Raw genomic sequence first — 15779 nt, forward strand, 5'->3', positions numbered from 1 at the left:
GAGGCGAGTATAACTCATATATGTTACACGCAGCACATAGGCACAACAAAATCCACCAGGCAAGCTCACGCAAGGCAAAAATCCCCTTGGAAGCAGACAGGACATCCAGGTGAGCCATTTCCAAAGCTCTCTGTATTCCTGCCAGGTGCTGCAAGAGGGAATGTTCTCCTACCAGCTCAGCACATTGACAGAGCCAGGGACACGAGAGGCAGAGAGCATACATGACATCCAGCCCTTTGGGCAGTGAACACCAAGGTGAACCCGTAGGTAAATGCATAAGCAGCTCCCACTGGAGACCAAGCACCGACCTGAGCCATGAGGGCTGAAACGAGGGGTAAATCACAGCTTACACTTACTAGTCTAAGCAGGGACTTTTTACTTGTCATATACACAGCAAGCTTTGGGTCACCCAGGAGCCTCAAAGCAATGTCTACATGTATTTTATTTGTACTGATGGATATGTCAGAGAAGACAGTTCATAACAACTCTGTCACCATGGAAAGGCTCCTAAATTCTAATTGCTTCAGTTTCTTTGGCAGAAGAGAGTCTCTAGGAGGAAAAGGTCTGTGCCTGGGCAAGAACAACGGCGCTGTGGTCTTGTTTGTGCTACTTTAGGAAGCACAGCACAAGCCTGAGAAGACGTTGGGGATCAGCACTGCTTAACTTTTACGCGTATCACGCCAGTCTCCCCAGAAAACATGCACAAGGAAGACGAGTTCAAGGCTCCATGCCCTGAAAAGTTTGACTTCCGAGCATTCCGTGCCAGTAGAGCATCCAAAAACGGGGTTTCTAACCAAAACTGATCCCTTCCCCAGGAGCCAGGCATCCTACCAGGTCCCTTAAATCTTCAGATTTGACCAAAAAAAGAAGCAGAATTGACTCTTCCAAGAAAGCAAAACTCGACGTTTCTCAATTTCCGCCTGTTTTTGATAGATTTCGGGGAGGAAAGCAATCTTGGACATAGACAATGCTGCTGTTTTGGGCCCCTCGTCCCCCCGGTGGCATCGAGCCTGGGATGCGGAGCCAAAGCGCATCGTGCTGCTGCCAGAAAGGATGGGATGGAGACGAGGGAGGCAGCCCGGCCCCAGCTCTTCCTCCGCCTTTTCTGTGCCAAATGCCATCGAGGAAAACGCTAACTTCCTGCTAAAATAGCACCGCTATCAGCCCAAGTGAGCGGAAACGTCATTTTCCAGCTTCACAGACCATGGTTAAAAAGCAACAGGGCAGTGGAAAAAACAATTTACATGATGTAGACAGAAAGGCAGTCGCCAGCATCCCCTTTCGAGTGTCATGATAAATCTAAATATTGTACATTCCAAGTCAGTCATTTCATTATGTAAGTAATTGCCTGAAATGTCATTTTGATTTTGTCTGTCTTCATTAATATTTCAGCTCTTCACTGGTTCTCTGAGATGGTTCACTTGAATATTGCAAATTTAGGAACGGGATTGAGAAATCTCTGGAGAGAACTTAAAAATTGTGACTAAGAGCATATTAAATTGCACCTTCTGCCTGAAAGAGCCTCTTTGTAGGAAGCACTCGGTGCAGTTTCCAGCATAATAATGTCTCTGGGCAAGTCATCTCTCGGAACTTAACTGTTGTCTCCTGGCTGCAAAAGCACTAATGTTAAAGCAGAGATTCCCAGTCCGCCGGCAAGCACTCCCCAAGGCCCGGGGAGCAGCAGACAGAGCTGCATTAAATGGTGATGAATGAGAAGCAGAGGAGCTTCCACCACCCAAACACCACTCTGCAAAGAAGCCTGGGGCTTCTAAGTTTAGGAAGCAGCTCGGGTCAAGCAGAGGTTTTCCAGCTCACCTGCCCCAAATGCCTTCTTCTCCAAGTCTGGGAAGGGGCTTTCTTGCTGCTTTGACATCATCCCCACGTCCCTAAACATGGCAGAGATCCCAGCAGCACACACTCTGGTCCTTGGCACACATTAATCCAGCAAAGTTGGCAACAAGGCTCCACAAGCCTTCCAGCATCTCACCTCCATGAAACATTGAAGCAGGGATGTTCCTGCTGAGCCCAGGCCACATGTTGCTCTCGGGGTGCTGAAGCATCAGCTTCCAGGCTGTGCACCTGTATTGGTTATTTTTAAATGCACTGCTGGGGCACTTGCATACGAGAACAGCTCACTCGCGCGCAAACACGCTTAATTACCTCCATCGGAGCAGGGACAGCGGTTCTGTGCTGTGCTGGCGGAGACGCTCTCGCGTCTGAACCGCTGCTGGCATCTTTAATCACTCCCCAAACCCTCACCCCTCTCCCTCCAACCCAGTCTTCTCCTTCCCAACTGGCACAGCAACACTTGTGCCTCCAAATTTATAGCGCCAGCCTCTCTGCTTGCTCTGTGCTGTTCCAGGAGCATAAAGAAGAAATGAAAGCGTAAATCAGACCATCTCCCCAACGGCTTCCATGCGAGGAAACTGGAAGCGCCTTCCCAAAAAGCCCCTGCTCTGGTGATGTGGCACAAACGATGTCCCCAAACTGGGCAGCCAGCGCTGCCCACCCGCAGCGTTTGCACCTCTATGGGCAGAGTGGAAGCCCCCAAGATGCTACCACGATCCCACCATGGCATCCATCCAGCTGCTGGAAGACCCTTCATCCCCCAGCACACCACCCCAGCTCTCCCAGCCTCCTCCATCATGCTGGTGGCACAGCCAGGTGACACTTCAAGTGTCACCAGCAAACACGCCTTGGAGAAACCACCCCCACCAACCGCTCCAGCAGAGCCCGTTGCTTGGCACCAACCCTTTGTGCCAGCACACAGCCCATTGCAGAGGCACAGCGGCTTTCTCCATCTCTTTGCTCCTCAAATGGAAGCACCACCAGAAATTCACCTTTTCTTCTCATTATAAAGACCTGGCCAAGAGGCAATAATAAGTAGAATTCAAAAGAAAAAAGTAAAAGCTATTTTTTTCCTCCCCCCAACACATTGGCATGAGCCATACACAAATCATAATTCCTAAAAATAACAAATTGCAGAACAGAGTAATCAGAAGTAAATTGATATTGATAAATAAGCTTTTCTTCCGCGCAGTAGGTGGTTTATTTTAATCTAATGAGTTTTATATTTTCTGAGCTTTCAGATTCCATGATGAAGAGCCGTCCACACTAGAATTACGAAGCACTTCGAAATATTGTAATTTTATGGCTCATTTTGTCAGGACTCTCGAAAATGAGATTTGTTCCCAGTGAAAAAATTTGCCCTTTTTTTTTTTTTCCTTCTATTCCCCACAGCGAAGGAAAAAATTCCCTTGTTGAATAAGCACAGGCTGGTGTATTTGTATGAACATGGGGGGAGGATGGATGCGCTACACTGAGAGCAAGGCTGCCAAACCCTTCTAAGCCCCAAGACGGTGTTTGCAGGAAGAAGAGTGTGAAAGACGCTCCTTCCCTTCCTGTCACCCCAAAAGCAAGGCTGAGGTTGGGGACATGGGTGTTTCCTCCCCACGGAGCCCAGGGGATGCTCACAAAGCCAACAGTGAGTCCAAACCGCTCTGTGCAACCCAAGTAGCACCAATTAGTGATATTTAAACCTTCCTTCTTGCAAGGAAGAGAGCCAGAGCTGTTACTTACTAACAACAAGCAATGCCGAAGTTTCCCGCATTCCCAGCAGTTTACTCCCATTTCTAAACAAGGCCAGGAGTGGAAACATTTTGTTTGGGGCTGTGAGAAGTTTGTTTTCCCATAGGAAACAAGTATCAGCTCCGAGGCGACATTAACAGCCCAAGACCAGACCAAAATGCCATGTGTGAGCATCTCAGGTCGTGTCAGAGAACTTTGTCTGCGTTGCAAGTGAAATTGATTTTCCAAGTCATTGCAAGGGCCATAAAACAATCCAAATAACACGCGAGCTCTGCACGAGCGACAAGCCAACCCTCCACAGAGGCGCACCCAGCTGCCACATCCCACAAAAAGCCATTCAGCACTAAAAGCACCTCTTTGTTCTTACAATGTTGAGATAGCGCCGTGGGAGCATTGGGAAGCAGAGAGTAGGCAAGGCCACCGCTCCTTCCAGGGCAAACGGAGACTCTTCCTTGGGTAGATGAATTTTATTTTACTTTTCAATTTTTGAGCGGGGCAGCACTGAGTCCCCAGCCCTGGTTGCTGCGATGCCGGTGGTGTCTGGCAAGCATTTGCCACCACAAACCCTCACATCAGTGCTTAAACGAGGAGGCAGACTGGGATGCGGACGGAAATCAAGTCAACACGGAGCCCGGTACACGGAGGCCAGGCAGCAAAGGAGCAGCAGGGCTGCAGAGCAACTGATGCTAAGGTGGCACGAAAAGGTGGGAAAGCAGCCAGCAGCACAATTTCACTTAAAGAAAGAAGTGGGGGAGAAAAGAAACAAGCGGAGGGAAAAGAAGGGTGGGAATTATTGCTTTAGGAAGAGGTAGAGCTCAGCAAAGGGGCATGCACAGTTTGGTCCCACCAGACAGGAAAATCTCTGTAGAATCTTAAATAAGATACAGCAACAGACCAAGTGGCAAACACAAAGATGCTGAATGCCTGAGCCAAAGGCTGCTGGTGAATAGGAGGCCAGCCACTTTCTTCTCATGCCCTGGCTGGAAGAAAGCAGGTTTGCCTGCTGACCGAGCCCTGGCCGGACTTCCAAGCACCAGCATCAAACCCGTGCAGGAGACGCATCCAGCATCGTCGGGCTCCAGCGCGGCATTTTTTAGCTGGTTTGTACCGCTGCCACACAGCCTGGGCTGGCATGTCCTAGGGCAGCCGTGCCTGTGTTGCCAAAAAGTCACACAAATGCTGTTTGCTTTGGGGTTTTTAAAGGAGAGAGAACATCTGTGAAGTGGAATTAAAGAAAAGTGTTAATTCAAATAGTACGCGCTCCATTTACAGAATAACAAGCAAATCTAGCAGATGACTATTGCTCGAGCCCTCTGGCTCAGTCTTCTCTCTAAGAAGTACACCCGTAACAGTGTGGGCAGCGCAATAAGGAATTCAGCATCCCCTTCAAGAGCAAGCCATCAGCACAGAACCACGAGCTCTTGACAATCAGTAGACAAACTACATTTCTGCCAAAGAAGATGGGTTGGTTATTTAACTTCATCCTCCTTGGGAAACGGTCATTGCAGCAGACACCGCTCTGAGCTCCATCAGGGTACATGCGCACCCGGGATCTCCCCCCATCTCCAGATGCTCCCAAACTCCACGCTGGACGCTTGCATCACTAAAAAGCTGCAACAAAGCTATTTGTTCAGTCCTGTGGTAAATTAGACTGCAGGCTGTAAAGGTAGATCTCAAAGAGAGAGAAATACGGGTGCTTGAGAGGAGGGAAAGGGAAAAAAAAACCACCAACCCACCCTCACACTGAGCAACCTGAGCTGCAAAAGCTCTCAGGCCATTTCTCGCCTCATCCAAATCAAGGGAGAAGTGTCCTTGCTGCTTTTGCACAAAGCTCACTTAACTTCCAGCCAGAGGCACTTTGCTCCAACAGACCTTTTCAGGGCCTGCTGGCTGTTGCAGCTAATAGAAGTGAGCTGAGCCTGATGGAGCAACACCGTGGGCACGCTGGGGCTAATCACGCGCTGGCGGAAAATTTAGGAGAGGGGGGGAAAAAACACCAAAGTGGTAGAGACAGCACAGGGAATGGAAGATAGGGCTGCTTAGGAGGGGAAAAATAAAATCCCTCCATCCTGAAGAGCAGCTCCTAAGAGCAGGGCTTCACACCGCAAGACAAAGGCATCCAGCAGAGGTGAGGTTATGTGGATTGGGGACGGTAGCTCATCCCCCGTGACGGGCTTATTCATGCAGACGCCTCCAGGTCAGCAGCTGTGGCTGAGGACCCCCTAAGCTCTCCATTCCTCTCCTACATGCGTTTTGCAAAGCTGCAGCAGCCCAGGCACCAGCATATCCCCCTCATGCCATCAGGGTTTTGCTCCCAGTGACTTTGTCCCCAAGCAGGACCCTCGTTCTCCCCGCAGAGAGCAGCCATTCTATCAAATGCACAGATCAGGGCAAAGCATTCAGGTTAAGTATGGAAAAAGCCTTGCTGCAGCATTGGCTCTGGAAGGGACATTACAGCCATCCCACACCCCGATCACAGCTTCCATCACAAGACACATTCACCAGGACCCTTAGCACATGGGTTCAAGCACGTACTTCTGTGAGGCTGGCTGGCAGAAAAAGAGGCAGTTTTGTGCCTGGGATGGCCCCTCTGAGCATTTATGGGGCACACCATGGTCAGCAAGCACCCAACAGAGCCCCAGCTTTGCAGCCTTCACAGACCAAAAGCCACCAGGCTGCACCACCAGAGCCTTTCCTGACCACATCGATCAAAGCTTCAAACTCAGTACAGCCTGTGTACAAACACTATTCCAGGCCCTGCTATGGTGTTCTGGTGATCACCAAAGCCCAGGTAGGGTCCAGGGCATCTCCAAGGCTTCAATGAGCCTCAGTCACCAGGATTGCCCATTTCAGCTCCAGAAGCTGCACACTGGAAATTGCTCCTGACAGCAAGCCGAGCATGAAAGCGTGAATTTCATGTTTGCAGGTCTTTGGCCATAAAAACCCTAATTTAACCCTCAGGACACCACAGTGGGAAAAAAACACACAAGTTTCGGGATGCGCTTTGAACTATTGATATCCAGAAAGCAAACCCCCAGCTAAATCAGCCCAGCTGCAAGCACCTGGCATGCTTTACACTGACAAGAGGCCACAGACCAGCCCCTCATCAAGCTGCTCCATATCCTAAAGCTTCTTAAATTAAAAAATAACCCGCACTGCAGACCATCAGCACCTAACTTTTAAGAACCTTCATGAATTAAATCCTTTTCAAGACATGTACCATCCTGGCCGCCCCTGGGGCATGCAGAAGGGATGGCGGTGCCCTTTTTCTCCACGTACCCCTGTCAGGTTAGCAGAGACGCTGCCATAACATCTACGTTATTCTGGAGAACAGTTTTCCTGGTGCTACATGCAGGCGATGCCCCCGGAGGGACACGCAGCCGCTCTGCACACGGGCCGGGCGCTACAAGCCGCGTAGCTCCCGCCTCTTGCAAACATTGCTTCTCCCCCTTATCCCACCAGAAAACAATTTAAAAAAACAGAATAGTAAAAAACAAAATGTAAAAAGGAGAACATAAGCTTCTACGGTTTCCCATAAAGGGAGTGTTTTACAACTTGGTCTTAAAAGAAAACATTGTGTTTTCATGACACGATCTTGACTTAGCGCTACAGAACGTACAGTTTGCCTCCCAAAGCAAGATAACCTCACTGGGGAGGGGTGGAAGGTGGTGCGGAGGGAAAATGGAATTGCTAAGGGATTTCCTCTCCTCCTTCCCCAGGTCAGGGGAGAAGGAAAGACAGCAGTAAAACTCCCCCCTCATAACACCCACTTGGATTCCAACAACTGTGAGTTCCCCATCAGAACACTGCGCTCCACAAAACAGAAAATAAACTGAAATCCAAACAATTCATGCGGCAGCTCCGTCCTGTTGTTCTATCGGGCACCAGGACCACACGCACGAGGTGTCCCAGGCAGCTGCAGGACGTGCCGGGAAGGAACCAGGCTTGTCACCTGCATCCCGGACACCGTGGTCACTTGGGAAGCAGCCGCTCTGCCAGCCCTCCTGAACCCCCTGCATCAGCGGTACCCAGAGATCTGCCCCACACAGGGTTTTTCCCCAGCACAAGGAAAACCATCCCAACAACAGTAAAGCATGCACTACAAAACTTCCCATTCCAGCTTAACCACACACACACACACAAGAAAACACAAGTGGATAAAAGAGGCAGCTTGGGGAGACAATAGTGGTTAGCAAGGGGGTGCTGGCAGCAGCCTCGGGCATTGCTGGCACGGCACCGGTTTGGGGTTTGCCTTCCCTACACAGGCTACCCATGGGAGAGTCCCAGGCTGCACCCCAGCCAGCTCCACTACCCACCTGCACCCAGGCAGCGCATCACCCCGTCCTCCACATCCTCTTATTCGGCCAAATAAGCTACCCCGGCACTGCTTTTCCTTCTCTCTTTTATACATATATATATTTTTAAAAACTGTTGCCTAGTTTCCTTTTTACTACCAACACCCGCGATTTTATATTTGTGCACTTAAACACCAACAATGAAGCCACACACACACCAACCACGCATTTCTAATCGCAAGCAGGCACGGGCTATTATTTACCTTCACAGAGCATCCAAAAATCGTGGATCAGAACAAAGGGGTCAGTGCCGGGTAAATCAAAACGAAGAACGACATCGGGGGAAAAGCGCTCTCTGCCACAAAAAGCTTACAGCTGGAGCAGCCCTGGCGAGCCCCAAACTCTGCGAGTTAAAAGGGTGGGTAATGTCATTTAGCTGACTGGTGTTAATAGGGACCAGACTCTTGAAGTTGGAGCATTTTCTTTAAATAAAGGCTCCAGCGACGACTCCAGGCAGTTCAAAGCTGAGGATGTCTGGCGAACGCCGAGCTGGGTATGTGCGGGGGTCGGTATTTGAGGTGGTCAGGAGGACATTTATTGAACTAAAAGAGCATTGCAGGTTTTGTCAGGGATTAAGGAAAAGAGGAGCAAGCCAAGAAGTGAGTGTGGGTGGGGGGAAAATTAAGTGTTTTCTCAAAAAAATTTTAAGAAGCCACCTGGGGCAAATTTGTCCTTTCGAAAAGCCATTTTTTCCATTTAATATGTTTTTTGAAGGGATTGAAAACCCCTCTTTCAGTGCGGCCGCTGGGCTGGGTGCCCCCGGGCCCCCCCACGCCGCTGCACAAGTTCAGCCCCGGCTCTGCCCTGAAACTTTGCAGCTTCTCACCGTCTCCTCCTTCCAAGCCAAACTCAACGCTGCAAGCCAGGATGGGTCTGGGGGCGCGGGGGAGCGGCGCTTGCTGGATTAGGGTCAGGATAGCAGGCGCCAATACACATTATTGTTTTGCTCAAAGGTCGGGCTACGGTCTCCTGCCATTGAAACCACTGCGCTGACGACCTCTCCCCAAAATAATAATCATGGTAGCAGCTCTCACCCCAAACAAGTTGCCCCCTCGGCGGAAGGGAATAAAGGAGGTTTGGGGATGAGGACGGCGCGCAAAGCCGCCCCGGGGAGCGGATGCCGGCGGCGCCGCGCATCCCCACCTTAAATAAATACACGCGGAATAAAGAAAACTCGCGGGGCATTACCTGTGGCAGCCGGTCCTGGTGCCGGTGTCAACGGCGACCCCCCATGTCCCCGCCCGCGGCTGCCGGCCCCCGCCGCCCCGCAGCCGAGCGAGCCGCGCCGGGGGGAGGAGGAGGAGGAAGAGGAGGAAGGGGTGGGGAAGGAGCCCGGGCGGCGGCGGACGCGGGCGGCGCAGCGCCCCTTGCCCAGGTAATGGGTATTTCAGCCCCGGCTCCGCCCGATCGCGCCCCCCAGGGACTCCCGGTGTGGCAGCCGCCCCCCTCGGAACGCCGGGGTCGCCCCAAAACAGCACTCGCTTCTCCAAATACAACTTCAGCCCGAGGCGGGCACCAGCCACCTGAAGTTTAACTCAGCCTCTTTGGGTTTAATTAGTCTATTTTGGGGGGAGGGGGGTTATTATTCTTTTCCTGACCTTTGCACACGAGCGGCTGGCAGGCCCGGGGAGCGGCTAAATAAATGATAGATGAGGGGAAGGCGATCCGACTGTACCAGGAGAGCCGCACGGCAATTATTCCTCCCGGCTCCTCTCCCCTGAGCTCTCGCAGCCTCTGTTTCTACAGCCACAGCGTTATTTCTGCCGTGCCACCGATACACATTTCCACCCAAGCCTTGATGCTCCTACCACCAGTCATCTGCAACACCAGGTTCTCCCAGATTTTGAAACCCAGCAGGACATGGCAGAAAAAATCCCTGCCCCTGGTCCACACCGCTCTAGGGGAAGCAGCCAAACCCTACCACTTCACCCCATTTCTTGCCTTCTTGGAAGCAACAGAGCCAGAGAAAGCCACTTGCAACAACACCGGCCCTCACACCAAGGGGGTGACACAGTCCGCAGCAGTGTCCCTTGTCCCCAAACCCCAGGAGGGCCAGGCCTTTCGGTGCTGCCCTGCTGCATGCGCATACATAAACCTCCCACCCCTTGCAGCTTGGAGGAGCCTTATCTTCACATTAGACCCCATCCCGAGCAACTTTAATTACAAATTAAAACACTAAACAAGTGCAGTTTATGCTGCTAAAACAATCTCTGGAGCCTTCCCATCCACTCATCTTCACATCCCTCCTCCTGGAGCAGCAGTGGGCAAATGCCTCTGCATGAGCAGGAGGGGATAATTAAGTCCTTGCCTTTCGTGAGCAGCTTCTGCTCGTTATGCAATTAGCACAACTGATGGATTTGAACTGGGCACAGGTCTGCTCCTAGGGCCCTCAGCTCAGCCCTGGGGAAGGGGGCTCTGCAGCAGCCCTCCCCAGCTGTGGGGAGCCCCGAGGACAAGGGACCCCCCCGGTGCTGGGCAGGGGCCTCCCCCAAACCTGGTTAAGCTGCAAGTGGGTGCTGAGCCCAGTGCTGCACATCAGAGCCAGCCCTGGCACACCTGCAGCTCGTTTGGGGCTAAAAACAAGTCTTTGACAAACAGCTGAGTGTAATGAGCCATCTGCAGTGAATCAAGGTACCAGCAAATAGTTCCCTCCCATTACACCTGAGCTGTACTGGGTTGCTAAGGGTTTGCCCTGGGTACCTGTCCTTTTCCTAAAAGTTGCAAGTCCCAAGCAGCGCAAAGGGTGCAGGTACTGATCCGGGGCTCTAAGCATCCTGCTGAGCTGATCTCATGCTGGTCCAGGTGGTTCATCTCTTCCTGGGCTCTTCATCCCTCCTTTGTTCTCATCATCAGCACATATGCAGCCAGGATGCCTGCGCTGTGCCCATCCCAGCCGCATCCCTAAAGTCGGGGAACTAATTAGGGGAAGAAACAACAAAAAGGTGGGAGGAAAACAAAGCAAAACCATAAGTTAAGCAACTTGAAGGCACGTTTCAGGCCTGCTTGCTGTCTGCAGCCACTGGCTTTGCACGAGTGATGTCTCACTTAATGACTCCCATGATAAATTCAGGTCAGCATTTCTATTTAAATAGCAGCACATCTCTCCTATGCTTAATCGCTGCCCAATTCCTATGCCTTGGTTTCACGTGGCAGCTTTCAAAATGCAAGCCTTTCAGCTCAATCCTGACCAGTGTGAAGACCTGTCACCTCCTTTACATAAGTCAGATCTAACTAAGCCAAGCTCCTCCTGGCCTGCGAGTCCAGCCTGGACTCCTGGTCCAATTCCTGGTGGAGCCCAGGCTGCAGCTTTTCCCATCGTGGGGGAGGACTAGTGGGATTTCACTGCCGAGCTTCACAAAACCCACAGGAATCCAGCATCCCGTGAGCTGTATCTTTCTGTCGAGCTTGGTTTGAATCAAACAGCCACAGCAACAGCTGCGTGCAGGCTGGACCTCAAACCGACTTACGGAGCTGATGCTCCCCAGCTCCAGTTTGAAGGAAGTGATGCTGGTTTGAGACGCAGCCCACAGGGGATGTGTTGTTGCAATTGCCTTTTAACAAGCTCATAACTGAGAAGCAGGGGGAAAGAAAGGACTAAAATGAAGCGATGCATGGCGAGCAGAAGGATGCTCCCAATTGCCATCTAATCGGAGCCCAACCCCACAAGGCAGGGAGCATGGCAATTAGCAGGAGGTCTGAGATGACCTCCTGGCTATACCAGCCTTTCTCTAGAGACTTATTACTGGGAAACTTAGTGTTTTTTGGAGGCAGATCCCACAATGTCCCCTCTCTGCCCTGCCTGCGAAGTGGAGCAGTCAGGCAGAGCCTTGGCAGCCTCCTGGCACCACTCGCTCACCCTTGAAATTGTACTGCAGGGCTTCTCCCCCTCTCATCTTCTGTCTGACCACAAAACATTTCTCCATCCATCTGTCCCCACGGTTTATTATTCCTCTCTCTGCCTTCCCTGGCCCTTCTGCTGTGAGAAATGGGAATGCCTTTCATCTCTAAATCTTTAAACAGATGAAATACCACATGGAAAGCAGGTAAAAAGCAGGCACGTGCAAAATCCTGCTCAGCTAAGGGACTGAATTATCTCTGCTTGCCACAGACCACGCACTGCCACGGACCCCAGGGTCTGCACAGACATCAGCTGCCCGACAGCCAGCGCACGCAGTATTGTACCATCACTCATTTCTTCACGCCTCCTTTTCCTCAGGAGTCCCCACAAGGAGCCTTTGATGTGCTTCCCCAAACTCGCATCCTCATTCAGTAAATAGAACCTGTAGGAAAGAGCAGGAGGGCTTTCTTCACTTGTTTTCTCCTCGGGAAGACGCAGCCCACGCTCCCCGCTCTCACATCTTGGAGGACACAATGGTTTTGTCTCCCTGGACCACGAACCTCGTGGAGATGGTGGTACCCCCCACCACCCGTAGCTTTCCAGCACCCAGTGTCACACGGTGGGTTGGGACAGCCCCACAAGGGACACAGCTCCTCACTGGGCTACCCTGTCACCCAAGTTGTACAGTTCATTTCTACAGCAGTCGTGGGCTTTTCCTCTCGACCACCTGTGCCACGGCTCACGGGGATGCCAGTTCTTTCGGTGTGAAATTAATTTCCAGGTCCATTTCACACAGAATTTTAAGGCCAATATTAGGATCATGCTGTTTGCTTAGGAATGTATGAGTGAAGGAGGCTGGAGAGGTATCGTAGCAAAGTTAAGGGATTGCTCGTGTTTTTCCCCTTCCACAGAAGAAAAGCACTGAAAGAGCACCTAGTTCCTGTTTTTCCTTTAGAAATACAGAAGTATTGCATTTCAAGTGGCATCTTTGTAAGGTGGAGGGTAAAGCAAATGTGTTTCAAGGGGCTGGGAAGGGCAGGAGCTGGGCACACATTTGCAGCCCATGCCCAATTCATGTGGCACCCTTAATCAAGCATCTGCTAGTTTGTGTTTAGAGCTGGGTCCAGCTGAGCTGCCATGGAATGAATGTCCCCAGCTGGGCCAGGGCGACAGGGACCAGCCAGCCAGAGCTGCGGTGTGCTGAGGACACGAAGCCAGAAGGATCATGGTGCGAGCTCCAAAAGGCTTTGCAGGACCAGGTAAAACCAACCAACCAACCAACCAACAGACAAACAAACAAGCAAACAAGCAAACCTTTATACCAACTCCCCGAGCAGCTCAAGGTGCTTTTTGCTGGCTTCTGAGACAGCCCCGGGTGTAATTTCCTACTGATGGGGAACATTGTGGATTCAGATTGTTCGGCGACGATTGCAACAGGCAATCTTGAGCAAGAGCAGTCACGATGACAGAGGGACAGCTCTGGGAGCCGGGTCCTTCATTCCCGGGGGATTAACTACTTGTAAATCACTTCATGCCACCCACCCAAAGCGTCGTTTTCTTAGCTGTGAGCCCTACCAGCTTTTTCCCCCTCAGCTTTTCTTTCCTCCTCAGCAGAGCAAAAGGTGCCATCTACAGGCCCAGCGCCCGCACGACAGCCCTCTGCATCTCCCCAGGTCGGGCTGGATGTCCCCTCCTGTCACATGCCACCATCCCCTTCGCTGTGTCACCTTCCCTACAGTGCAGTCTGGGAGCCGCGTGTTCAGGTTGTCCACTGTGGGGTGCGCCAGGTAGAAGAAGACCTCCCTCTTGGCCACCCCTGTGCGTAACCCCAATGGTAACCCAGGGGAGCAGCAGGATAAGAACACGAAAGGGAAGGTGCTCACCAACTGCATAGGTGGGAAGGAGGGAGCAAAGGGGACACAGAACAGACTTGGTCACCCAGTATTCTCAGGAGGACGCAGCTTCCAGCCCCATGGGTCTACCTGAGCTTCTCGGGCCTGTGTCGTGCTCCTCTTCTGTGCTGTTCTGCTCTTCCAGTTGCTTCTCACGCTGGGTTCACACACCTGTAATTTACAGAAGTAAGCCAGGAAAATAAGAAGCTGTAGGAAGAAGTGGTTGAGTCACCATCCCTAAAAGATCTGTAGATGAGTCTCTTGGGAACGTGGTTTAGTGCCAGTGTTGGGTTAACGGTTGGACTCTGTGGTCTTGAGGGTCTCTTCCAACCACAAGGATTCTATGATAGCACCCAATAAACTCTGCTCTGTGTGAGGACAGGACAGTGAGAGGTGACTTCTGGCCAGCTGGAGTGCAGGTACATGCAACGGGACACAGGCTTAGCGTGGAGGCACCTGCACTTGGGCTGCGAAGAGATGTTGCTGCCGTTGAAGGTGAAAATGGGGCTGGCAGGTCTCCGAGGTGATGCATTTAGAACAGGAGCCAGGTCCTAGAGCTGAAGATCCAATGGGCCAACCACACGTTCCTGTTGACGCTCCCAAGAGGTGCGGGAGAGCACAACACACATCACCAAGCACAGGGCTCACCAGGGCAGCAGAAAGAACAGGCGATGCCCTAGCAGAGCGAACGCCAGACGTGCCCTCACTCCTCACACACAGCCACGAGCCTGGGGCTTGTTCCTGCTTCACAGCCCCTTCTCAAACCCAAACCGTCTGCTTGATATTAAAAGCATTTATCAAAGCAGATGCTCATCCTGCGCTGTCGGGTACCTGAAGCTGTGCAGCGCGGAGCCAGGCGGAGCTACAAAATTTGGAATCCTGGCTGATTTTGGGGAGTGTATCCCATCCACCAGCACACAGGGACGGAAGAGGGACCGAACCCATCAGCTCGCTCAGCTTTGTCCAGCCTCCTGCGAGCACACTGCAATTCGTGCTCGGGCAGCCCCATATACTTTACCCCCCTGCCATGGCATGATAAATCAGGAGGAAAAACTTTCCCAGCTCAGTTTGTTCTCACAGTGCCGTCCAACAGAGCGCAAGGCTGTCTAATCAGGAGCTACAGTCCTCCGCCATCTGTTTAGAGCCTAATTACAAATGCAGGAAAATAATGTGCTTTACAATTGCACTAGTAAATGCTGTAAATGATTTAAATGCATGCATATGTTCCCTGCAGAATTCAGCATGCATCTGCGACTTCTTCTTCTCACATTAGGCACACAAATCAAGGGAAAAAATACCCAGATCTGACGAACAGCATGTCCCTAGGATGGTGATTTTTATCCCTTTTTATTCCCCCTGCTGGAACGGCAAACAGGGCTTTTTTGTAACAATTCATTCAACAGCGTTTTCTTCGCTTCCATTTTAAAAACTGTTTATCACCCTGGTGTAAATATAGTACAAATTACTCCATAAAACACGCACAAGGAGAACAGCAGCCAGGCAAGCCTGCAGCTGGCTGGCAAGGTTTCAGACCCGAGCTGTTTCCTCGGGGGCGCCCACGGAGGGGCAGGATCAGCTCGGCTCAGCTGCTGGGGACCGTGGCCCTCCCCGAGCCCCCGCTGAAGAAGACAACCACGGTTCAAGCCTGTGGCTCACTCACCCCTTTTCAGAAGGATGCTGGTTGGAGAAGTGCCCCCCAAAGCCCTGGGGGTGGCTTCAGCCCCACGTGCACAAGCACATGAGACAGGGAGAAAAAGGGCCGAGGGCTACAATACCTTGAATACCTTGAATCGGGTCTTTCCTGTGGCTGTGGAGGGGGAGGTGCCAGCGTTTTGGAGGGAGGGAGGTCAGAGAGCATCACCTCATCTGTTGTGGGGTGATGACTCTCTGCAGGCTGCCCATGGGGTGGTGCAAACAGGGAACCCACCGGCCATACAAATTAAGCTGTAATTAAGGACGAGGTCACACACACACTGCACCCTGGGGACCGTCAGAGCTCGTTAGCAGCTTTGTCATGATGCCGGGGCCTGGCAGGAATGGAGATGCACAGGGATGCTCTGTGCTGCCGGTACCACCACCCTTGCAGCCCCCGCTCCCATAGTCGAG

General features: G+C 51.8%; 1 protein-coding gene across 1 annotated transcript in view; it reads right to left on the bottom strand.

Moving 5' to 3' along the window:
* Positions 1-8377, bottom strand: part of CDH23 (cadherin related 23) — a 201370-nt gene extending 192993 nt beyond the window's left edge. The window contains exon 1 of the mRNA XM_065067987.1: positions 8147-8377. Coding sequence (XP_064924059.1) covers positions 8147-8159 — 13 coding nt within the window. The 5' untranslated portion in view covers positions 8160-8377. The remainder of the gene's footprint in view (positions 1-8146) is intronic.
* Between the last annotated feature and the right edge of the window lie 7402 nt (positions 8378-15779).

This window comes from Columba livia, chromosome 6 (assembly GCF_036013475.1).
Source record: "Columba livia isolate bColLiv1 breed racing homer chromosome 6, bColLiv1.pat.W.v2, whole genome shotgun sequence".
Lineage (NCBI taxonomy): Eukaryota > Metazoa > Chordata > Aves > Columbiformes > Columbidae > Columba > Columba livia.